The sequence below is a fragment of the Lampetra planeri genome, chromosome 69 (genome assembly GCF_965212315.1).
Source record: "Lampetra planeri chromosome 69, kcLamPlan1.2.h2, whole genome shotgun sequence".
In the NCBI taxonomy this organism is placed as follows: domain Eukaryota; kingdom Metazoa; phylum Chordata; class Hyperoartia; order Petromyzontiformes; family Petromyzontidae; genus Lampetra; species Lampetra planeri.
In genome coordinates this window covers 1,254,305-1,279,718 of record NC_136174.1, presented here as the reverse complement: position 1 = coordinate 1,279,718, position 25,414 = coordinate 1,254,305, and the positions used below count along the sequence as shown (strand labels likewise).

General features: G+C 49.4%; 3 protein-coding genes across 3 annotated transcripts in view; 2 read left to right on the top strand and 1 right to left on the bottom strand.

Moving 5' to 3' along the window:
• LOC144737450 (E3 ubiquitin/ISG15 ligase TRIM25-like) overlaps positions 1-25,414 on the top strand; it is a 220,950-nt gene that overhangs the window by 17,467 nt on the left and 178,069 nt on the right. The gene's annotated exons all lie outside the window — the stretch shown is intronic.
• Positions 2,420-15,819, top strand: LOC144737466 (uncharacterized). Its single transcript, XM_078620183.1, has 2 exons — positions 2,420-3,387; positions 5,498-15,819. Exon 2 carries the CDS (start codon positions 9,323-9,325, stop codon positions 10,508-10,510), a length of 1,188 nt encoding a protein of 395 aa, XP_078476309.1. The 5' UTR covers positions 2,420-3,387; positions 5,498-9,322; the 3' UTR covers positions 10,511-15,819.
• On the bottom strand, positions 16,895-23,737 carry LOC144737459 (E3 ubiquitin/ISG15 ligase TRIM25-like). The gene is made up of 6 exons (XM_078620174.1): positions 22,976-23,737; positions 21,775-21,870; positions 20,700-20,933; positions 19,907-19,929; positions 18,950-19,044; positions 16,895-17,627 (listed from the first exon to the last, which is right to left on the bottom strand). Exons 1-6 carry the CDS (start codon positions 23,534-23,536, stop codon positions 17,077-17,079), a joined length of 1,560 nt encoding a protein of 519 aa, XP_078476300.1. The 5' UTR covers positions 23,537-23,737; the 3' UTR covers positions 16,895-17,076.

Sequence of the window (25,414 nt, the reverse complement as noted above, 5' to 3'; positions counted from 1 at the left end):
ACTACACTATACACTACACTATACACTACACTACTATACACTACACTACTATAAAGTACACTATACACTACACTATACACTACTATACACTACACTATACACTACTATACACTACACTATACACTACTATACACTACACTATACACTACACTATACACTACACTATACACTACTATACACTACACTATACACTACTATACACTACACTATACACTACACACTATACACTACACTATACACTACTCTACACTACACACTACACTACTATACACTACTATACACTACACTACTATACACTACACTATACACTACACTACTATACACTACACTATACACTACACTACTATACACTACACTATACACTACTATACACTACACTATAGACTACTATACACTACACTATACACTACACTATACACTACACTATGCACTACTATACACTACACTATACACTACATTATACACTACTATACACTACACTATACACTACACTATACACTACTATACACTACACTATACACTACTATACACTACACTATACACTACACTATACACTACTATACACTACACTATACACTACTATACACTACACTATACACTACACTACACACTACACTATACACTACACTATACACTACACACTACTACTATACACTACACTATACACTACACTATACACTACACTACTATACACTATACACTACTACACACTACACTATACTATACACTACACTATACACTACTATACACTACACACTACACTATACACTACTATACACTACACTCCACTCTACACTCCACTCTACACTACACTATACACTACTATACACTACACTATACACTACTATACACTACACTATATACTACACTATACACTACACTATACACTACACTACTATACACTACTATACACTACACTACTATACACTACACACTACACTATACACTACACTGCACTATACACTACTATACACTTCACTATACACTACACTATACACTACACTATACACTACTATACACTACACTATACACTACTATACACTACACTATACACTACTATACACTACACTATAGACTACTATACACTACACTATACACTACACTATACACTACACTATACACTACACTATACACTACATTATTCACTACTATACACTACACTATACACTACACTACACTATACACTACTATACACTACACTATACACTACTATACACTACACTATACACTACACTATACACTACACACTACACTACTATACACTACTATACACTACACTACTATACACTACACTATACACTACACTACTATATACTACACTATACACTACACTACACACTATACACTACACTATACACTACTCTACACTACACACTACACTACTATACACTACTATACACTACACTACTATACACTACACTATACACTACACTACTATACACTACACTATACACTACACTACTATACACTATACTATACACTACTATACACTACACTATAGACTACTATACACTACACTATACACTACACTATACACTACACTATACACTACTATACACTACACTATACACTACGTTATTCACTACTATACACTACACTATACACTACACTACACTATACACTACTATACACTACACTATACACTACTATACACTACACTATACACTACACTATACACTACTATACACTACACTATACACTACACTATACACTACACTATACACTACTATACACTACACTATACACTACTATACACTACACTATACACTACACTACACACTACACTATACACACTACACTATACACTACACTATACACTACACACTACTACTATACACTACACTATACACTACACTATACACTACACTATACACTACTACACACTACACTATACTATACACTACACTATACACTACTATACACTACACTCCACTCTACACTCCACTCTACACTACACTATACACTACTATACACTACACTATACACTACACTATACACTACACTACTATACACTACTATACACTACACCACTATACACTACACACTACACTATACACTACACTGCACTATACACTACTATACACTACACTATACACTACACTATACACTACACTATACACTACTATACACTACACTATACACTACTATACACTACACTACACACTATACACTACACTATACACTACTCTACACTACACACTACACTACTATACACTTCTATACACTACACTACTATACACTACACTATACACTACACTACTATACACTACACTATACACTACACTACTATACACTACACTATACACTACTATACACTACACTATAGACTACTATACACTACACTATACACTACACTATACACTACACTATACACTACTATACACTACACTATACACTACATTATTCACTACTATACACTACACTATACACTACACTATACACTACTATACACTACACTATACACTACTATACACTACACTATACACTACACTATACACTACTATACACTACACTATACACTACACTATACACTACTATACACTACACTATACACTACTATACACTACACTATACACTACACTATACACTACACTACACACTACACTATACACTACACTATACACTACACTATACACTACACACTACACTATATACTACACTATACACTACACTATACACTACACTACTATACACTATACACTACTACACACTACACTATACTATACACTACACTATACACTACTATACACTACACACTACACTATACACTACTATACACTACACTCCACTCTACACTCCACTCTACACTACACTATACACTACTATACACTACACTATACACTACTATACACTACACTATACACTACACTATACACTGCACTATACACTGCACTACACACTACACTATACACTACACTACACACTACACTATACACTACACTATACACTACACTATACACTGCACTATACACTACACTAAACACTACACTATACACTACACTATACACTACTATACACTACACTATACACTACACTATAAACTACACTATACACTACAGTGACGCAGTAACTCGCTGACCCCGTGACCCCAACTGGACTCCTGCAGTCTAAACAAAGATTCTGATTCTAATATTTGGATCGATCCACGAAAATATGAACCACGACTCGGATCGTGTTATAACCGTATTCAACATAACGTGAAATCGAATCGCGATTCCGAAATCGATCCAGAAATCGACAAAGACCACCCGCCCCCCAACACATCAACGTATCTAGAGGAATCGGAATCGATGCTTCAGGCGCGCCACGCGCACTAATCGATTCGTTTTGAGTTCCCCGCTCCCCATTGTTGACGAAGTCGCCTCGTTTCCTGCGAATCCTCGTCGCGTGAGTCCCCCCCCTCACCCCCCTCCCAGCCGTCTTTGTCTTCCTCACACCCCCCCCCCCCGAGAGAGAGCGACAGACAAAGGAGCCCCCCCCCTTGCCAAAAGGCCGAGGCGTTTAAACCACCCCCCTGAGGCGAGGCCGCGAGAGACACCGCCCCTCGGATAGAATCCGTACCGGCCGAGGCGCGAGGTGCTCGGTAGGCCGGCCTAGGCCGATGCCGGTCACGCGCGGTCGGCGGCTGTGGGGAGGGAAATTTAAAACAACTTTAATAACGTTTCATTTAATATCTACTCCTATTAATATTTGTGTCTTTAACTCGCGACATTGAGTTGGTGGTGGTGGTCGGGTGGGGGTGTTTAATCGGCTTGCTGCTGTTTGTAGACAATCTGTTACTGGTAGGAACCTCCTGGTAACACCAGCCCACAGGGGATTATTGTGTCCGTCGTGAGGGTGGGGAGGGGCTGGGTGGGGAGGAGCAGGGTGGGGAGGGGCTGGGTGGGGCTGCGTGGGGAGGGGCTGGGTGGGGAGGGTTGGGTGGGGCTGGGTGGGGAGGGGCTGGGTGGGGAGGGTTGGGTGGGGCTGGGTGGGGAGGGTTGGGTGGGGCTGGGTGGGGAGGGGCTGGGTGGGGATGGGCTGGTCACCCCGTGGTGCCCTTATAAAACTCAACGTTTAACCTACTCACGCCGGCTTGTGCCCGCCCTCACAGTCGGCCATATTTGCGGAATACACCACGCCGCCGTTCACCCTGGCCATTGACCGAGCAACCCAACGTTCCTACCAGCTCCCTCCGCAGGAGGAATGTGTTGAGTGATTTGCTTACTTCTGCACGCTGCCCCTCCCGTCGTGTCTTGTGCGCGTGTTGTGTGTTGTAACGTTCGGACCCCCGTGGCCCCCGACTGGACATCTGTGTTGAAAGAGCTTCAGAGCTTTTCGGATTCCTCCTGGAGCATAAATGCAGATTCTGGTGCTTACAGACCCACACAGAGACCCATACAGAAACCCACAGAGACCCATACATAGACCCATACTCAGAGTCCCATAGAGACCCACAGATCCATCCATAGAACCACAGAGACCTATACATAGACCCACAGAGACCCAATGAGACCCATACTTAGAACCACAGAGACCCATATTCAGAGACCCATACATAGACCCCCAAAAACTCATACTCAGGGACCCATACTAGGAGACCCAAACACAAAGCCGCAAACAGAGACCCACTGAGACCCACACAGACCCACAGAGACCCATACAGACCCACACTGTAATTGTGATTGGTGGTTAATGGTTGTAGTTTGTAAATGTTAAGTGTGGGGAGCGGTTGCGCGCGCTGCGTCGCGGCTCATGGCCAACATCAGTGGCGAGTGATATCAAAACCGGGTCCTGTGCCTCCCCTAGGTCGACTCGGACTCAAAATCAGAACCCGGTGCGGTGTGTAAAAATCAGCGCTGGGGAGACAAAGGCGGCCGGGCGTGGTGCTGGCCACCCACCCCTCGTGTGCCACAGTGGCGGCCTTCACATGCGCTGCTGCTGCTCGCTACTAACAGCTCTTGCTCCTCCAGCCTGGGTGGCTACACGGGGGAGCTTTGTCACATTGTAGAGACATACAAAGCTCCCCCGTGTAGCCTCCAATAGACTCTAGGTCTAGGGGCAAGTGCTGTTCGCGAGTTGTAGCACCTATCAAGGCCGGCACTGTGGCACACGAGAGAGTGGCTGGTCAGAACTACGCCCGGCCGCCTTTGTCTCCCCGGTAGCGATGTTCACTACACACCACTGCACCAGGTACTCATTTGAGGCCGAGTCGACCTAGGTGAGGCTCAGGACCAGTTCAGATAATCGTCATCAGTGTTGGCCTTGAGCTAGAATCGAACTCAGTTTGCCGGGGTTCTTAGTGCAGCGTGATAACCACTACACTACCGCTCCCCACTCCGTGTACACGAGTGTGTACACACAGAGACACGTGTACACACATACAGACACGTCTACACACAGACACCTCTACACACAGACACCTCTACACACACAAACACGTCTACACACAGACACGTGTACAACACCATTGATATTCCCTCTGGCCCTGCTCCCATGCCTCCGCTGTGTTCCACAGCACCAGCAACGCGTGCAGGGAAGCCTTCTCCAGCCCTGACCCCACGGTGATCCGAAGCATCAACATCCCCATGGAATGACATCAAAAAGTAACATCAACATCCCCATGGAATGACATCAAAAAGTAACATCAACAACTACAGCAGTAGTGGTGGCAGTACCGACTATGGGTCTCTGTGTGAGTGTATAGGTCTCTGTAAGTCTATGGGTCTCTATGTGAGGCTATGGGTCTTTGTGTCATGATTCTATGCGTCTCTGTGTGGTGAGTCTATGGGTCTCTGTCTGAGTCAATGGGTCTCGGTGTGACAGAGTCTGTGTCCCTGTGAGTCTGTGGGTCCTCTGTGTGAGTCTGGGTTGGTGTGTGTGTATGGGTCTCTGTGTGAGTCTATGGGTCCCTGTTCATGATTCTGTCTCTGAGTAAGTCCATGGGTCTGTGTGAGTGAGTCTGTGTCTCTGTGTGGTGATTCTGGGTCTGAGTGAATCTATAAAAGTGCTAATACATTAACTCTTTCAAGTTCACAGTGCAGCAAACTTGGCACATTTTTGTTGATAGACAGAACGAGCACTACGGGAGGATTTGTATTGAATCAGACAGCGAGTACTGGTCTGGTCACACACAAACTCACGTCAAATTCGTCCGAGTCGCTGTACGTGTATTGCTTTCTATAGACCCACTTTAAATAAACAGTAATACTCAAGACACTAACACGTGCTATGTGATTTTTTTACCTTCAATTTTTAATTGAACATTTTTATATTCTAATCAAACACGAGCAACCCACACGGCCTTTGTACCTGACTGTCCGTCCCTCTCTCTCTCTCCAGCAATCCAGCCAGCAAAATGTATTTTCCTAATGTAGTTTGCTAGTATGATGATCTGAGTATGACACGATAGCGTGATGACACATCCCACTCATTTGTGTGGAATGCACACCCTGGGGTGAATGGTGGATTAGGACGAAGGGGGGGGGGTGTGACGTCAGCGACACGCAGGAACCCGGCTCAACGCTGGGGGGTGCGGTGGTGACGTCATCCCGCAGATGCGCGCCGTTGTGTATACTCTATAGGCCTTTTTCCAAAAATTAATATTAAGAATAATTCGGCCAATATTTTTTTCTTAAATAATAGATAAATTGATTAGACCAACACTCAACTCCGCTACCCCTCACAAGCCACACCAAGCATCTGGAGGTCATAAAAAACATTAAAAAACAAACTTCGTGGCAGAGAGGGGTTAGCGACTCTGGGAAATCTCCAGGCTGGCAGATGACCATTTGACATGACCTCCCCGGACGTTTTGGACCGTTCACAAACAAATCTCCAGAGCACAGAGCAGAGACAAACGGACGTTACAACTCACGTTTTCGTTAACGGTAAAAAGTTGAACAAATCGACGTTATAGACTGCAGTCTATGTTAGTTGCTTTATTATTACTTATTTTACTTCACCCTTATTCAACTCATTATTTTGTATTGTATCTTTCTATCCATGTAACTTCACCAAGAGAACCAAGGAATGTGAATTCTGGCAGTCAAGAAAGTGAGGGCTTGGATATATCTCCAGCCTCGGGATATCAAAATATAACTCAATATAAAACACGATCCCTGGTGACACAGACTTATAACAAAGCTTGGCAAACCCTCGGAATAATGGTGATAACGAGGGGCATTACGAATCTTGGTTAAACATAAACCAAATAATAACTACGAGATGTTTGACCGGGGGTAACTCATAAGAGATACAATAAAATAGGTTAAACACACCAGACTAGATAATATGTATTCCATGAAATCAGAGCCTCCCCGGCCACCTTTGTTTTCGAACAATTTGACACAAACACATGGTAGCCATAAAATACGTATGAATGGTGTCTGGCCTCGAGATAACAAACACTATGAAGGGGGGGGGAATGCAAACAAGCATAAACTTTGACGGAAAACAGCCCGTCCGGGGTCATCAAGGGAAGAGGGGGGGGGCAATCAGGTGCAGCCGCGGAGAGAGGATGGTGACAGAGGACATCTGTTTTTTTTATCTCGCAAGAGACGCGCAAAGAGGGGAGAGAATTTCACATCTAAGCACGGACACAGATAATGCAATTCAGTCTTGCAAAGGAGCAGGCTGCGGGGCTTGGCTTCGACATTAGCAATGGGTTTTGTGTCTCGCAGAGAAGAGGGGCGAGGTGATGCTCGGTGTTGAGTTCGGCATGGACCGACAGAGTATCGCTGAAAGTTATATTCTAAAATTTTCCTTAAGTGTTGAGTCTCTTGCAAAGCTTTCACAGTTGTTTAAGAGGTGTGCAAATACAATGTACAAGTTTTGAGAGTGAGTGCCAGCGGACGAGCAGCTGCAGCTCGAGTTGAACCGACGAGCAACGTCAAACAATCAATCTCGAGAAAGGGCGGAAAGCACCAAGTGTCGACCAAGCCAGCATCACAGAGAACCAGCTGCACGCGCAATTGTGCGCCGCCAGAGAGCACGGAGCAGGAGAGAGAGCACACAGCAGCGCCACCAACTCCATCGAGCAAGGGTGTCTGCCACCAGCGAACGAACTGCGAGCGCATCGTTCATCGCCAGAGAGCACGGGGCAGGAGAGAGCGCGTGCAACCAGCTCATCCATCAGTGGAAGGAGCCGGCAGCTGCCAGCAGACACGCCCCGAGCTTGAGAGAGCAACGAAGCCGTTTGTATGACACGCCCACCCTCACACGCTCACTGCTCCGCAGGGAACAAACTACATTTTTGGTACAAGGAATGCCCAACCTCGGTGTCTGCTTTACGCAAAGAATTGATCAAAGAAGACACACGCACACAACACGCATATCGGGACTAATAAGATTGTTCCAAAAAGTTATTTGTGTTTCAAGAAGGGTTGCCATTCCAAGGTGGTGCGTTAAATATAAACTGATCGTGAAAAGCAATACTGCCCATTGAGTTACGTGGATACGGTTGTTTAGAAGTATTTTAGTCATTCGTTTTCGTTAATTGCATAATCTTGCCAATGAATTAATTGACATATACTTTTGACTTCGGGAAATGTTTCTTTATTGCCGTTCGTATGAATATCGTCGCATGCATGTGAAGTGGTGATACGCGCTGGGGTAGGGATCGGGTGCCAGCGCGTAGTGATTGGCTCTGTGCCGGTGACGCGCTTGAGAGGGAGTGATCGGGTGGCAGCGCGGCGTGATTGGTTGGGTAGTGGTAACACGCGCTGGGGGAAACGGATCCTAGGAATAGCGCGTCGTGATTGGTTAACTAAGGAGCGATGCTCACGTCGAGGTCCGCATCCGCTCCGTCTCCCGTGAGCGGGGACTATATAAGGTCATGCACACAGGCGCACGGGGAGAGTGTAACCAGCGAAGACTGAAGACGGAGAGGAAGAGATATGGCCCTGTGGTACCCAGTCCCGCTGTCCTGTAGGGACCGGGACTCTGTGTAACCCAGAGGCGGAGTGTAGGGTGAGCATGCAGTGTGAGCATGCAGTGTGTGTAGCCGGAGGCATAGGGTCTACACGAGACGAGTGATGCGTGTGTAGCCAGAGGCATAGAGTCTACACGAGCTAAGTGAAGTGTGCAGTCAGAGGAATAGAGGTCACACGTTGTATCGTTGTATCGTGACAGTAGTCAGAAGAATAGAGACCACACGTTGTATTGTGACAGTAGTCAGAAGAATAGAGACCACACGTTGTATCGTGACAATAGTCAGAAGAATAGAGACCACACGTATCGTGACAAGTCAAGATTTAATAAAAAGTGTGTTACCCGTCAAGGAGTTTCCTGCCGTCATTTCAAATACTTCAACTGGCGTCAGAAGTGAAACAGTCTTCCAAGCATGGATACAAGGAAGACCCGTCGGACCCACGGGATTGACCGCGAGGATAACCTTGACGACTCGGGCCAGCTGGCATCGGGGGGTGAGGACGAAGATTTGTCCACGCTGCAGGATCCGCCGACGGCGCCGGGCGAGCGACTGGGGACCGATGCCGTGCTCCGCGAGGCGCACTCCCGTCTGGCGGAGCTGCTGCTCACCGCCGCGTCCATCCTGGCGGAGATCAGCTCGTCGGGAGGAGCGGGGACGGCGGCGGACATTCTACAGGGTCGCCCCGCAGATTCCCGCCAAAATGACTGGGCGATTCCCGCCATTTCATCTGCGCCGACTTTTGGCGGGAACGGCGAGCGCCACGTGGCGGCGGTTCTCAAAGCGCGCACGTTTACGTCATCAACGCGCGCTGCGGACCGCCATCAGACACCCGCCACTGGGGCCGCCATCTTACACACCGACGGGGCGGCGGAGAGGAACCACGAGGCAGAGGACGACTTCATCTTTCAACAGCGCCTTCCCACATTGTCAGCCTTCAAGGCGGAAGGCGGGGACTGGGGCCAATTTCAGCGCAGGTTTTTGGCGCATCAGGAGATGTCCGCCTGGTCCGACGCTACGGCGCTGCGGGCGTTGCCTGCCATGTTGGACGACGACGCGCTCGCGGCCTTCACGTCCGCACGGAAGTCGGACCGCTCCACGTTGAAGGAAGCGGTTGGGTCTCATGGCCAAGGTCTACGAACCTCCCTCGGCGTGTCGCCATCATTTTTATGCAAGGCGGAAGGCGGACACGGAGACCGCGCTCGCCTATCGCACGGCGTTGCTGGCTCTCGCCGATGCCGCATTCCCTCGTATGGACGAGGAGGGCCAAGATGCGATGGTTTTGGAGCAGCTGCTCAAGTTGGCGCAGGACCTGGGGGTCCCCATCAACACGGCCGACGAGATCGATATTTCTTCCTTGCGGGTCGCTACGAGTATACAAGCGCACGAGGTCCTTCAACGCAAACAGGGGGTCGTCTGCAACGCTGCCGTGGCCTCAGCTCCGGGTCCGGTGGTCACCGAACCCCAAGTCGTCAGCCCACGAGAGGAGGCGTTCACCGCGGGACGACCAGGGGACTGGAGGTCGGGGGGTCGTTCGCCTCTGCGATCGGGCCACAAGCCGGAGCAACCGAGATCTACAACGACCCTCATCACGTGTTATAACTGCGGCCTCCGGGGCCACGTGACGTCCGGTTGCCGCGCTCCACGTCAGCGCGCCATGGGATCTCGGCTGGACGACGACCAAGGCCCCAAGTCATCCCTACAAACCCCGGCAAGTCGCGGCACCTCACATGCTCGGCCTACATACTCGACACACATGGGCCGTCGCGTTGCGGCGGAGGAGGGCCGGTTAAGGTTCGGGGATTCGGTTCGGCGAGGGGGGTTCGGCCGGGACCGGGGAGACATTGAATGGTCGGAGTTGGGGCACAGAATTGTGGCTGCTTCAGCGGGTTCATCCGTCGTTACGGGATCTATTGATGGGGTCGAGGTCAGGGTGTCGTCCGCTGCTCCCAGTGGATGTGCCATTTTACGCCGCTAATGGGGGATCGTTGGGCATTATCGGTCAGATTAGGGCGTCCATTTGCATTGGAGATATCAAATTGTCGGGACCCGTTTTCGTTTCGTCTTCTTTGGCGGTTCCTTGTCTATTGGGCACTGATTTTTTGGCTAAAATGCCCATTAAAATTCTCATCGATCAGCGTTGCATTGAACTACCATCGGGTCGCCGTATTTCATTTTTGACGAACCCTACTGAAATTCGGACGGCGTGCGCTACGATACAAGCGTTGGCGACACAGACCGTGCACATGCCCCCGGGTTCACAGATGTTAATTCCCCTACGGTTGCGGAAACCATGGGTGGGGGAGACTTCGGAACAAGGCATGCTTTTGGGTCCTTCTAACAGGGCTGTCGGCGGTGTCGATTTGTCGGTGGCTCACACTTTGGTTCGGGCTGACAAGGATCCGTTTGTGATGGTTTTAAACGCTGGGTCGCGGCCAGCCGTCATTCAGCAGGGCACCGTGCTAGCTCACGCGGCACGGGTCCCTGCGGATGAGCGGCTGGTTGCGCAGGGTGATCCGAGCCCCACGCAGAACATTGAACCGAGGGAGGACCTTGAATGGGTCCATTCGCTGTGCGCGGACTCGGACGATTTGTCAGCGGTACAGTTGGGTGCGCTGCGCGAGTTGCTAATAGAATTTTCTGATGTGTTCAGTAAACATAAGTATGACATTGGGTGCACGGATTTGTTACGCCACCACATTGAAACGGGCGATGCGGCACCGGTCAGGCTAAATCCCTTCCGACTGAGTCCTGCTGAGAAGGAACATGTTCAGTCGGCCGTTAACGATATGCTAGAAGCCGACATTATTTCGCCTTCCTCCAGTCCTTGGGGAGCACCTATTGTGCTGGTTAAGAAGCAGGACGGGTCCTTGCGATTTTGCGTAGATTTCCGTCGCCTGAATAAGATCTCTGTGGCTGACGCGTATCCGCTCCCCAGGATGGACGAGTCCCTCGATGCATTGTCTGGTGCGCGATATTTTTCGACTCTTGATTTATTATCGGGATTCTGGCAGTTGCCACTCGACGAAGAGTCTAAACCTAAGACAGCATTTCGGACTCCAGGGGGCCTATTCCAGTTTAACCGGTTACCCATGGGACTTCACTCCTCTCCAGCGACGTTTCAGCGCCTTATGGAGTTGGTTTTGTCGGGCTTGCAATGGGATACGTGCTTGATTTACCTTGACGATGTCATTGTTTTCAGTAAAACATTTGAGGAACACCTCCAGCGATTGAGAGGGGTGTTCTTGCGAATGCGATCGGCTAAATTAAAATTTAAACCGGCCAAATGCCACCTTTTTCGTAAGTCCGTTAGATACTTGGGTCACATTGTCGATTCTTCGGGGATTTCTACCGATCCCGCGAAGACGGACTGTGTCAGTTCATGGCCGACACCCACGTCAGTTTCGGACGTGCGCAGTTTCATCGGTTTTGCTTCTTATTACCGCCGATTCGTTGAGCACTTCGCCACTATTGCAAAACCCTTGCACGCTCTAACGGCGAAAGGAGTGAAGTTCCGATGGGGACCGGAGGAGGAGGCCGCGTTCTGCTCCCTCCGGGACGCCTTGGTGGGTGCCCCACCCTTGCGCTATCCGGATTTTGCGAGTCCCTTCCTGCTAGACACGGATGCTAGCAACACGGGCATTGGGGGGGTGCTATCCCAAGTCGTTGGGGGAGTCGAAAGGGTGGTCGCTTATGGTAGCAGGGTGTTGTCACCGGCGGAGCAGCGCTACTGCGTCACCCGTCGCGAGCTGCTTGCCATTGTTTTTTTTGTACAACAATTCAGACCGTATCTCTATGGTCGTCACTTTACGGTCCGGACGGACCACGCGGCGCTACAGTATTCATTGAGGGTCGCCCAACGCTCGGGCCAATTGTCACGGTGGTTGGAAGTCCTCCAGGACTATCAGTTCACGACTACATACCGTAAGGGGTTGCGACACACAAATGCCGATGCCCTGTCGCGATTGTTGCCTTGTCATAAATGTGCGTGTTTATCGGGATCGGCGCGCTGTAAACCGCCGGTTGTGGAAGATATGGGGGCATTGGCTGTGACCGCGGGCGCACCGATCGGGGATGTTCCCGCTACCTCTCAGGGTCAGGACTCGCTGCTCTCACTGTCGCTGAGTGAGTAGGGCCGTCTCCAAATGGCGGACAGCTCCCTGCTAGCATTGCGCCGCAGGGTAGGGGGTCCCAAAGAGGACCAGGAGCGAACTGGCTCCTATGTACTTAAGCAAGGCATGTTAATGAGATGGGACAGTTTGTCCCGGCGGCACGCACTTGTGGTGCCTTCTGCTGTGAGGGGGAAAGTTGTCTTGGCCGCACACGAACGCCTCTTGCATTTGGGAGTAAACAAAACGCTTGCCCTGCTTCAGCGTGACTATTATTGGCCGGGGATGGGGAGTGACATGGTGAATATTCTGAAGGGATGCGTTGAGTGCGCCAGACGGAAACCACCGCCCGTGGCAGCTAATCCACCGCTGCAATCTATTCAAGTCTCGCGCACTAACGAGCTCGTTGCGCTCGATATTCTGGGGCCTTTTCCAGTCACGCCTAGGGGTAATAAGTACCTGTTGGTGGGGGTCGAATATTTTACCCGGTGGCCTATGGCGTGGCCACTCGCCAACCAGTCGGCGGCGGCTGTGACGGACGCCTTTGTCCAGGGCTACGTCCTGGACAAGGGGGCTCCCGAACGCTTGCTGACCGACCAAGGGAAACATTTTTCAAGTAAATTGCTGCAAGAGGTGTGCGATCTGTTGGGTACTAAGAAGGTGCGTACCTCCCCGTACCACCCGCAGACGGACGGGATGGTGGAGAGACTCCACAAGACTTTGACTTCTATGCTGTGCCAGCAGGTGTGTGAGGCACATGTTGATTGGGACCTGCAGGTCCCGGGGGTCCTCGCCGCGTATAGAATGGCCCCCCATGCAGCGACGGGATTTTCCCCATTCTATCTGATGTACGGTCGGGAAGCCGACCCGCCCATGGAAACGCAGCTTGGCCTGTCCGCACCACGAACTAATTCAAAATTGGCAGAACATATTAAATTTAATATTCATAAGCTGACAGAGGCAAGGGAGGCCGCACGGCTTAATTCGCGGGCTCGCCAAATTGCAAACGAGCGGTTGCGTGCATGGAAGGTGTCCGTGCACGACTGGAAACCAGGTGACAGGGCCTGGCTGCATTGCCCTCAGGCACCTTTGGCTACGTCGCCTAAATTGTTGAAGCCATGGCGGGGACCCGTGGAGGTCGTGCGTGTTGCACGCCCCCAGTGCGTTCAGATAAAATGGGGAAAGCGACGGTGGTACGTCCACCCCTCCCGACTGAAACCATTCTCGCCTCCATATGGCCTCCCCTTGTGTCGTGAGGGCCGAGCATGTGACGTGACCGACGACCCAAAGGGGGAAATGTCTCTGCCTGATCCTCACATGTCTCCGCCTGATCCTCACATGTCTCCGCCTGATCTCCTCCCAGGTGTCTCGGAACTGACAGCTGCCGACCACCGGCGGCCGGATCTTCGCGGCGGGGCCGGTCCTTTCAGGCCCGATCCGCGCCGTCTAGAGCAGCCGGAGCCACCGGACGGTCGTCAGCGTCCCGTCCCATATGACGGACCGGCCAGACGGACTCGCGCCAGGTCGCGCTACTTTTTATGACCTACCACGTGAGGAGTCGAGGCAGCTGGAGCGCCTCGTCACTGCGTTTAGTCACAGAGACACTGGGCGCGTTCATTTTCTGGAAATCGCTTTTATTGTGTTGTTCGTCGGGCTGTACATAGCTTCTTATCGAGGTGTTGTGTGTGTTGTTGTTGACTTTTCTTGTGTTAGTTGTCAATTTGTACATAGGTTGCTGTTGTGTTGTTGTTGTTGCGTTACGGGGCACACTGGGGGGTGGGGTTTTTGTTGTGTTAACGTTGTGTTGTGTTGTTGGTTAGCAGCCGGGCCGGCTGCGAGCTATGTGGGAGGGGGTGATGTAGTGGTGATACGCGCTGGGGTAGGGATCGGGTGCCAGCGCGTAGTGATTGGCTGTGTGCCGGTGACGCGCTTGAGAGGGAGTGATCGGGTGGCAGCGTGGCGTGATTGGTTGGGTAGTGGTAACACGCGCTGGGGGAAACGGATCATAGGAATAGCGCGTCGTGATTGGTTAACTAAGGAGCGATGCTCACGTCGAGGTCCGCATCCGCTCCGTCTCCCGTGAGCGGGGACTATATAAGGTCATGCACACAGGCGCACGGGGAGAGTGTAACCAGCGAAGACTGAAGACGGAGAGGAAGAGATATGGCCCTGTGGTACCCAGTCCCGCTGTCCTGTAGGGACCGGGACTCTGTGTAACCCAGAGGCGGAGTGTAGGGTGAGCATGCAGTGTGAGCATGCAGTGTGTGTAGCCGGAGGCATAGGGTCTACACGAGACGAGTGATGCGTGTGTAGCCAGAGGCATAGAGTCTACACGAGCTAAGTGAAGTGTGCAGTCAGAGGAATAGAGGTCACACGTTGTATCGTTGTATCGTGACAGTAGTCAGAAGAATAGAGACCACACGTTGTATCGTGACAGTAGTCAGAAGAATAGAGACCACACGTTGTATCGTGACAGTAGTCAGAAGAATAGAGACCACACGTTGTATCGTGACAAGTCAAGATTTAATAAAAAGTGTGTTACCCGTCAAGGAGTTTCCTGCCGTCATTTCAAATACTTCACATGTTTAAGGACGTTTTCCTATCGCCGTATATGCTCGCGTTACTCTGAGGAATGAATCGAATGTTCTGTTACCCAGTTAACAACGTAATCATTGAGGGTTAAATGTACGGATCAATGAGGAGAACATCTCCAGGGGTACTGTGTTGACATTTCCAAGCATAAGAGTTCGCATATTAGCGTGTCATGTTTTTGGTTAGAAATTAAAATGGCTTAACACAGAAGTGTCTGAGTGGTGCCTTCCTAAGTTCATGCATAATAATCTTAATTATAAGAACTGTATCCTGCGGTGAGATTTGAATTTGGAGACCTGACATAAACACACTAAGACATAATCAGTAAATGTTAAAGCGAATATAATTGTATTATCCCGATTGATAATACGACCCTAGACAACGAAGCTAAGCATAATTATAATTACTGCATACATTAGCACAATCGCATACATTTGCATAACTTAATACGATTACACCTCCCTAATTAGCACAAATGTATGCACGTAATCACATAAATTAGCATAATTTCGGATTATTGCGTATTTTTTCATTTCATTTTTATTAATTTTTCAAGACCCGGCATATACAACATTGTGACGTCACCACTTGCTTGCCCGCTCACCAAGAAGCCAGACAGGCAGCCAGGAATCCAGTCAGCAAAACTTCGTGAGCCTTGGTTTAAGCAATGCCTGGCTCTACTGCTGATGAGACACTGAATGTCGAAACTTGCCCAGAGTGCTGCTTGCGTTGAACCAAATGCCGCTTCAATTAGGCACTCCCAGAAGGCCGTGCCTGCGACTGATGGGATGAGTAAAACGTTACATGGTATGTGTTATGTCTTTAATGTTTCATGTGGAGATAAGGGATTTGCCAAGGGGGTGGGGGGGGGGGGGTGATGATGATAGTAATGGTGATGATTGTGATGAAGGTGTTAGTGGTGGTAATAATGGTGAAATGGTGATGAGGTGACTGATGATGATGAGGCAATGATCGTGGCAGTGTTGGTGGTGGTGGTGATGATGATGGTGATGGTGATCATGGTGATGATGGGGTGATGGTGATGATGGTGAATCGCAGGGATGAGGAGGCGTGATGACGCGAGCGCGCACTGCAGGTGAAGGAGCGGCCACACGGACTCTGGGGCTGCGCTGATTCCCCACTCAGATTTCATTCAAATCCCTCAAACTTCCACACTGGCGATTTGTACTGCACCGGCGACATCGCTCACGCACACTAACCTGAACCTCACCCCCCCCCCTTCACCCTCTTCACTCCATGCTCACCTCGCCCTTCCCTCAATTTTCACCCCAATCCCCCCCTAACCGTCACCTTACCATCCCATAACCTCACCCTCCCCTCATCTTACCTCACCTTCCGTTCAACCTTCTATTCCACCTTCCGTTTCACCTTCCCCTCACTCTCACTTCACCCTGTCCTCACCATCCCCCCCTCTCTTCCGTTTATTGGGTTTCTCTCTACCCATCCTCAGGATGCATCACTCAGATCCACGATCTTCAATGGTTCATTAGAACACCACACCCACATCCCAGGGTAGAGAGGCTGCAAGAATCTCTGCCGAACCTCGTGGATCACCTCCATGGAGTCGGCGCGGTAAAACGCCAGGAGGCCCCCCTCCCAGTGCAGGTGAAGCCCGATTCTGCGGGGGCAGGGGACCCCCCTCACCGACAGTGCAGTCTTCACTCCACCATGAACCACTGAGAAGCTGTCGTCACGTTTCTCTAAACACCAGGACGCGTCGTTCCCTCCCAGCTGCTGTGCAGGACCAACCCATGTTCGTGGGATCGTCTCGTACGCGACTCCAACCCGCCAATGCCGCGCGTCCCCCACGTCCACCTCCCAGTAGTGGTGGCCCGACGAGAAGCTCTCAGAGCACAGGGCTTGTACACAGCCATCAAACCGGTGTGGGTGATTGGGGCGACCTTGGGAGTCACCGGTCCGCGTCATCGTCCTGAGATCCGAGGAGATCTGCAGACGGTTATGAGCTGAGTTTGTGTCCAGAGTCGGTGAGCTTCCATCTGTGACAACAGTGATCGCAACATCACTACAGAACACCATCATCACCATTATCCACCATCACCACCATCAACATAACCATCACCAACCATCCTCGCCATCAATATCAATGACAACAACATAAACATCACAATCACCACCATCATCCAACACTATGAACATCAACAACATCACTATCGCCATCAGCAGCATCACAACCATCATGACCACCACTAGCACCATCACAATCACTGCCACCATCACTATCAGCACCTCGACCATCACCACTATCCCCATCACCACCATCTCTAACATCTTCATCACTATCACCAACATCACCAACACGATCAGCATCATAACCATCACAACGACTATCACTACCATTATCACCAGAACCAATATCATCACTACTACCATCAGTGCCATCAGCAAATCCATCACAACCTTCACCACCTATATTATCACCAATGTCACCATCATTACCATCACCACGACCGTCACTGTCATCACCACGACGAACACCATCACCAATGCCATCAGCATTCCTATCACTCACATTATCACTAACATCAGCATTATTACCACCATCCTCACCATGACCACTATCACCATCATTATGATCATTGCCAGCATCAGGAACTCATTTGAGGTTGAAACTGCCGAGTAGAGACCCAGGACTGGATCAGATATCACCTGCCACTGATGTTAGCCATGGCGGGTAATCAAACCCAGGTAACTTGGATTGTAGTGCAGCGGTGCTAACCACTATGCCACCGCTCCCCCCATGCACAAATGCACAGACACATTCACAGGCACTCACTGCATCTCAACAAAACAATTATCCCTGACTCGTAATGCTGATTATTTACACAAGACCACCACACTGAGTCTCATGGCTCTGTTCAGTAGGGTCCTGGAATGGGCTGTGAACAAAGACAAAGATCCCCTGTGTAGCCTCAACAGACCATTGGGGCAAGTGATGTTAGCGAGTGTCTATGAAGACCAGCATGGCACACGAGGAAGTGGGTGGCCAGCACCACGCCCGACCTACTTTGTCTCCCTAGTAGCGATTTTGTTCAAATACCGCATCAAGTTCCCTGATGTAAACAAAGATAAATATTCCCCGTGCAGCCTTAACAGACTGTCGGGGCAAATCAGCACCTTTGAAAGCTGGCACAGCACATGAGGGCTGGGTGGCCAGCACTACGCCTGGCCACCTTTGTCTCCCTAGTGGTGATGTTTATACACAACACCAGGTAATCATTTTAGTCGACCTCGTGCACACACGGGGATAATTTATTGTGAAGATGGCCCCATCACCCATGTTTCACACTGAAGAACTCACGCAAGATTTTGGCCACAGTTCCCTCGGTGCCTTTAAGCGAGGCAATGTCCTCTTGGCTGCGAGCTGAGGGTGGAGCTGCTGTAACCCTCCATGTCCTGTGAAAGCAGAACAGACATGGGCACTGTTTTACATAGAGCATCGTCACTCACAGGATCATCACATTCTAGATTTGAAGTTTTATTCTAGATTTGACGTTTTCGTGACTGCAAGGATCCATACTCTTTAGTTTTTTCTGTAAAGTCACGCAGGTAAAAATAAAATGAGAATGAAAACAACTAAATTAAGTCACGACGTTTCGATAGCAACACAAGCAATCTTCCTCAGGTGGGTCAACCACGGCAAGAAAAAACTGCTGAAGTAGGAGTGAGATCTGCCGTGGCACGAGGAGTTAAGTGGACCAACTACACTACTATACAATACACACTACGCTACTATACAATACACACTACGCTCCTATACAATACACACTACGCTGCTATACAATACACTACACTACTATACACTACACACTACACTACTATACAATACAACCTACACTACTATACAATACAACCTACACTACTATACAATACACACTACACTACTATACAATACACACTACACTACTATACACTACACACTACACTACTATACAATACACACTACACTACTATACAATACACTACTATACACGTAGGTGTATTGTATAGTAGTGTAGTGTGTATTGTATAGTAGCATCATCACACACAGCACCATCGGACAGCATCACCACGCAGTATCAGACAAAGCATCACCACACAGCATAAGCACACAGCACCATCACACACAGCATCACCACTCACAGCTTTACCACACAGCATCATCACACACAGCATCACCATACACAGCATCACGACACACAGCCAATGTCTCACTGCCCACGCCCCACACTCAGTCCCATGTTGTCGTGTGTCGAGTCGTGAGTGAGTCGTCTTTTACCTGCGCGTCTCCTCCAGGTGCCCCTATGGGAGAGAGAGATGCGTTACTGTGACTACCTCCAATCCATTGTGATCAGTGTAGTTTCCACTCCAACACCGTGGGTGGAATATAAACCCCAAAGTCTTGGCTTATGACCCCATCATCACCAACACTGACTTAAGGGGTAATTATTTCAGTGAGACCGGTTGATATTGATCTGTGTTGAGAGGAACGTAGGACTAGAAGTTTCTCGATTAACAATGCACATGGTGCAGATCTTGTAGAAGTGATGTTCAAGACACAATGATATCATTAATAAGTGTATGAGACCTCGTATTTATTTTAGCATCCCTGATATGAACAATGAAGGTAGCGCATCCAAGAGGAGGTACACTAAGTAGGAAGCAGAGATGAAATCGGCTCATGAGCAGGCGCTGGTGGATTGTTGCATGGCGGCATCATGAGATGTGGCAACGGCTTGGGGAGGCCTTCATCCATCAGTGGAGAGATTATGGCTGATGATAATCATGAATACCGTGTACATTGTTGTTGTATGGTTGAATTCCAATAACAATTAGTTTATATTCACAATGAAACAAACTTAATGGGAATCTGTTAAAGGACGGGAGTGAATTTAACCGAGAAAATATGAGCTGGGCTTCCACGTGGCAGCCACTTGAGCTACAATGCGAGTCCATGAGTGGAACTGTGTTCTCAATACCAGTGGATGCAAGCTCCCATTCAGGAGCCTCCCTCTGCTGCTGCTGTTGAGAGGGCTCTTTGCCAATAGCGACACTGGAGACTCATCGCTCACCTGCAGGAACGTGAGCGAGTCCCTCAACTGCGCTAGGGCCTCCAGGCGAGTGGCTGTTGCCTGGAGCTCGCTGATCTCGTGCTGGTCGTGAGCGATCTTCTTCACGATCAGGGACAGCAGCTTGCGCCCTTTCTGCTCCGCTTGCTCTAAAGCCGCCTTCTCCTCCGCATCCAACGCTGCTCTCGCGCTGGAAAATCTGACCAAGATTAAGGCCTTTTCATCTGTCACGGATTCCTGCAAAGACACATAAATGCCACCTCTGTTCATGAAATGTCTAGTTCTTTGTGAAACGACATTCAGGTCGGTGTGACCCGAGTGCAACTCTAAGGTGTCCAGAGAATGATACGAGTCTGCAACACTGAGGCTTCCTTCTTCCTCTGCCTCTGATAACGCCACTTTGCATTTTATCTACAACACGATTCGCCATAACTGGCAGAAGCTGTGAGGCAATGGAATCATCAAATACCATCATGAGTACATTTAGCGTCTGTGCCATTACCATTGCGCAAGGTTATCAGGACGATGTTTTATTTACCGTCGCATGAAGTGAAGGGAAATCTGTAATTTGCCTTCAACAAGTAGAGCCTTAATGAAATGGGAAGGTAGGCTAATTACTCTTCAAATGAATGTTTTGCACGTGAGAAAAAACATATGTATGGATGAAGAGAGGGGATCATGAAACCACTTGCTATACTGCCACCTGGCCACCCTAAAGCCTGATTGGTTTCACTAAGATGGTGTACAACAGTCTATGCGTGATCCACTTACTCTGACAGCAGAGTATTGGATAATAGGTACGTAGCACCTCATCTGAGCAATATAGTTAACAGTCATTGAAGTGGTAAGTTATATGGAGATATGGGAATGTGGAATTTTCACCACTGTTTCAGTTTCTCAGTGGAGATGGGAACCACATCTTTGCACGTCCTGATTATTGAGGCGTATTAAGTGTTGTGTTTTTAGTCCCAAGATGTGTTTGGAGCCAAGTCCACGTGAATGATGGGAGTTGTCCTCCATCACAAACCCTACTCAGAGTGGAGTCACAGGGTCACAGAGTCTGGCCCAGACGTGGTACCTGCACGTCCTTGCGAGCGGCCACCATCCGCCTCACGGACTCCTCCGCCACCGCCCTCTTCTCCTCCACCACCCGCGTCTCCTCCCCCACTTGTTTCTGTGAGAGACGTCACCAGGGGATACTTCACTCACTCTCTGAGCGTCCCCTCTCACCCCCGCTCCACGCAAACCCCCCACAGCAGCGATGGAGGCTGGGGGAGCAAGCGCTGCAGGGAACTGATTTCACGAGGAGCTCAAACGTGCACAGGGCTACCTAAGTAGTGGGTGGGGCTACCTAAGTAGTGGGTTGGGCTGCTGGAGTAGTGGGTGGACAGGGCACCAGAGTGGCGAGATATTCTCTGCATTGCCTGCTATTCAGGAGATCGTGGGTACGAAACTTCACTTGATGCCTGTTTATGCAGTTTGCATGTCTCTCTCCATGGTCGCATAGATTTTTCTCCGGGTCCTCCGGTTTTTCTGTTCACGTTTAGGAAGGTGCGTTTAGAGTATTTGGCTGCCATACATTTAGACCTGATAAGCCACTTTGTTGAGCTGTCATTTGTGGCTAGGTTTCCAGCTACATAGCTCTGTGAGTTTCATTTGGTAAAATAAAAATTTGTCAAGTTTAGTTTTACATGGCACAAGGAAGGGCTGCAATGTCTTTGTTGAGTGTCGGAGAAATTTGGTAACGAGCATCTTGATTAAAATATAAAAACGATCACGAAATACTTGGTCTATCAAAATCAAGTGACATTTCTGGAACGCCAAGTCCAGTGACCCGGTAGCTGCTGTCGAGTGCGGCGCTTAACTAGCACAGATTGGCACGAGGCTTCGAAGCGGTGAGCACTGCGGCTCACCCAGTCCCAGTCGCTTTACATTTCGTTTATATTTTAGGGAATGCTCCTCTCTACCACAAACCACTTTTTGTATACGAACCACAGTCGATGCATTCACGTAATTTTAAGAAAGCATTGTACGCATTCAAGTTCTTCAGTTTTATCAAATATACCAAGAGCACATTTATAAATTTGCCATACAACAGGATTGATAATAACATGTGGTTGTATTATTTTTGCACTATGACAACCTCAGCATACTTTACAATAATATCCAACTAAATATCAGAGGAATGATATTTAGTTGGATATTATTGTTCAGTTCGTACTTGGAAATTGTGATTTCGTGCACGAAAGGCTCCCGCTCACACACGCAGACCGTCTCACCTCCCGTGTCTTGTGCTCATCCTCCAGCGTAGCCACATCGTGACCCTTGTGGTCTCCTGCGATGATGCAGGTTGTGCAGACCAAGCTCTCGTCCTGTCGGCAGTAAAACTCAAGCTCCTTTCTGTGCGTCTTGCACTTGCGTTCTTCAGGATTCGTGGCTGGATCCACCAGAATGTGGCTACTTAACTTCGGGTTCTCCTGATGAGGCTTCAAATGAGTCGCACAGTAGGACATATCACACCTGAGGCAGGTCTTGGAGGCAGCGGTTGTGCCATCGTTACAGAAGTCACACAAGACCACGGTGGCCATTTTCTTTGCGGCACTACGCTGCTCCACCAGGTTGGCGAGCGTCACGCTCTTGTTCAGCTGGGGCCTCTGAGGGAAGGTCACTCGGCACTGCGGGCAGGAGAAGGACTCTGCCGCATCCCAGACGCCCTCCACGCACTTGAGGCAGAACGAGTGGCCGCAGCTGAGCGTGCAGGGGCAGCGGGAGGCGTCCAGGCAGATGGGGCAGGTCAACTCCCCTGGGGCCTCGCTACCACTGGGAGCCGCACTCGTCATGGCCGTGTGGCTTCACTCAGAGATGGGCGCTGGATGTAGCTCAGGCAGTCGCTGGCTGTAGCTCAGGCAGTCTCTGTCTGTAGCTCAGGCAGCCGCTGGCTGTAGCTCAGGCAGCCGCTGGCTGTAGCTCAGTAAATCTCTGGCGGTAACTCTGGCAGTCTCTGTAGCTCAGGCAGTCTCTGGCTGCGTCTGAGATACTAAACGAGGAACAAGCTACGTAAATAGGTGACTATGACGTCTTTTCGTTTGATTTGCATATCACGGGGCGTGCCCTGGAATGTGTTGACGTGTGAGCGAGTACAGCCGCCTCCACTCCATGGGTGGCTTAAAAAAAGACTCGGATTACCTCGTCTCAAATTCTCATCCTCACCTCTACTCACCTCATCACAACTCAACTCATCTCAACTCACATCATCTCACCTCACCTCAACTCACCTCATCTCAACTCACCTCATCTCACCTCCCCCCAAGTCACCTCATCTCAACTCACCTCAACTCACCTCAACTTCCCTCGTCTTAATGCACCTCATCTCACCTCAACTCAACTCAACAAGCCACGTAAATGGGTGACAATGAAGTATGACGTCTTTCAGTTTGATTTGCATATCACGAGGCGTGCCCTGGAATGTGTTTACGTGTGAGCGAGTACAGACGACTCCACTCCAGGGGTGGATGAAAAAATAAGACTCGGATCACCTCGACTCAAATCCTCATCCTCACCTCTACTCACCTCATCACAACTCAACTCACCTCACCTCAACTCACTACAATAGGATTTATATTGGAAAATATATAGCAAGTACTAGTATGGTAATGTAAAGTTTTCTATCAGTTTCACAGTCAAGCTCACGTCAAATTAGTCAACGTCGCTGTACGTGTATTGCTTTTCATAGACTGTAGGTTAAAGTCACTTTGTAAAAACTGTAATACTTAAGACAATAACATGTACTGTGTTTTTTTTTACCCTTGATTTTTTCACTTGAAACATTTTCTTTAATGACAGCATAATGACGCTTGCATCTGACTCATGTGGACACGATGCACGCCCAGGGGTGAATGGTAGATTGGGAGGGAGAAGGGGAGGGAGGGTTGTGACGTCGGCAGCACGCAGGAATTCGGCTCAACGCTGTGGGGCGCTGTGGTGACGCACCGTGACGTCAACACTTGCCCACTCACCCGCCAGGATTCTAGCCATTCAGCCAGGAATATAGTCAGCAAAACTTATGAACATATATGTACAGCAATGGTTATGTAGTGGTGATAACTACTCGCTGTTCGCAAGCTGTGAGAGAGCAGTTAGTAAACAAGGTTTTCCCGCTCAATCAAACGGTTAGGGTCAATTGGGGTGAGGTAGGATCCAAACGCCAGATTGGGAAGGACCAATTGGAGGGGTCCACGAGGTGGCCGGGGATTGGTCAACCCGGCCACGAACAGGTATAAAAGCCGGAGCGCTGAGAGCTCTTGGTTAGTTTTGCTACACGAAGACCCAAGTCGGCTGAAGACAGCTAGGACCCTGGACCAAGCCTTCCAGCCCTTGTCAGGGCTGGGGCTCAGTGTAACCAGTGGTCAGGGGAGATAGGTCCTGGATAGGACCCTCCCTAGCTCCCAGCCTCCCCGCCCTTGTGAGGGCGAAGGTCTTGAGCGACCAGAGGTCGGGGACCCGCCGGGCCAGCGGCGGGTCAGTGTGCCTCCCCTAGGTCCCAGCCGGAGGATGCTAGGCTAGCGGGGAGATCAGATAGCCGACAAGTCCGGAGGCTGTAGCTCCTTAGAATAGGAGCGAAGTGTGAGTGTGAGCTGTGCAGGGTCGGAGGCTGTACCTCCTCAGGTTAACGGATAAGGGGACCGTATACCCCTTGTTTGTTAGGGACTGTGTAATTA

Bases quoted from the DNA above. Each gene is read 5' to 3' on its own strand.
- LOC144737466 (XM_078620183.1), top strand. From the start codon at position 9,323: ATGGATACAAGGAAGACCCGTCGGACCCACGGGATTGACCGCGAGGAT.
- LOC144737459 (XM_078620174.1), bottom strand. From the start codon at position 23,536: ATGACGAGTGCGGCTCCCAGTGGTAGCGAGGCCCCAGGGGAGTTGACC. The intron at 19,930-20,699 runs GTGAGCGATGAG...TCTCTCCCATAG, and splicing joins ACTCGCTCACGTTCCTGCAG to GGGCACCTGGAGGAGACGCG. The intron at 17,628-18,949 runs GTGAGTTCTTCA...CTGTTGTCACAG, and splicing joins AACTGTGGCCAAAATCTTGC to ATGGAAGCTCACCGACTCTG.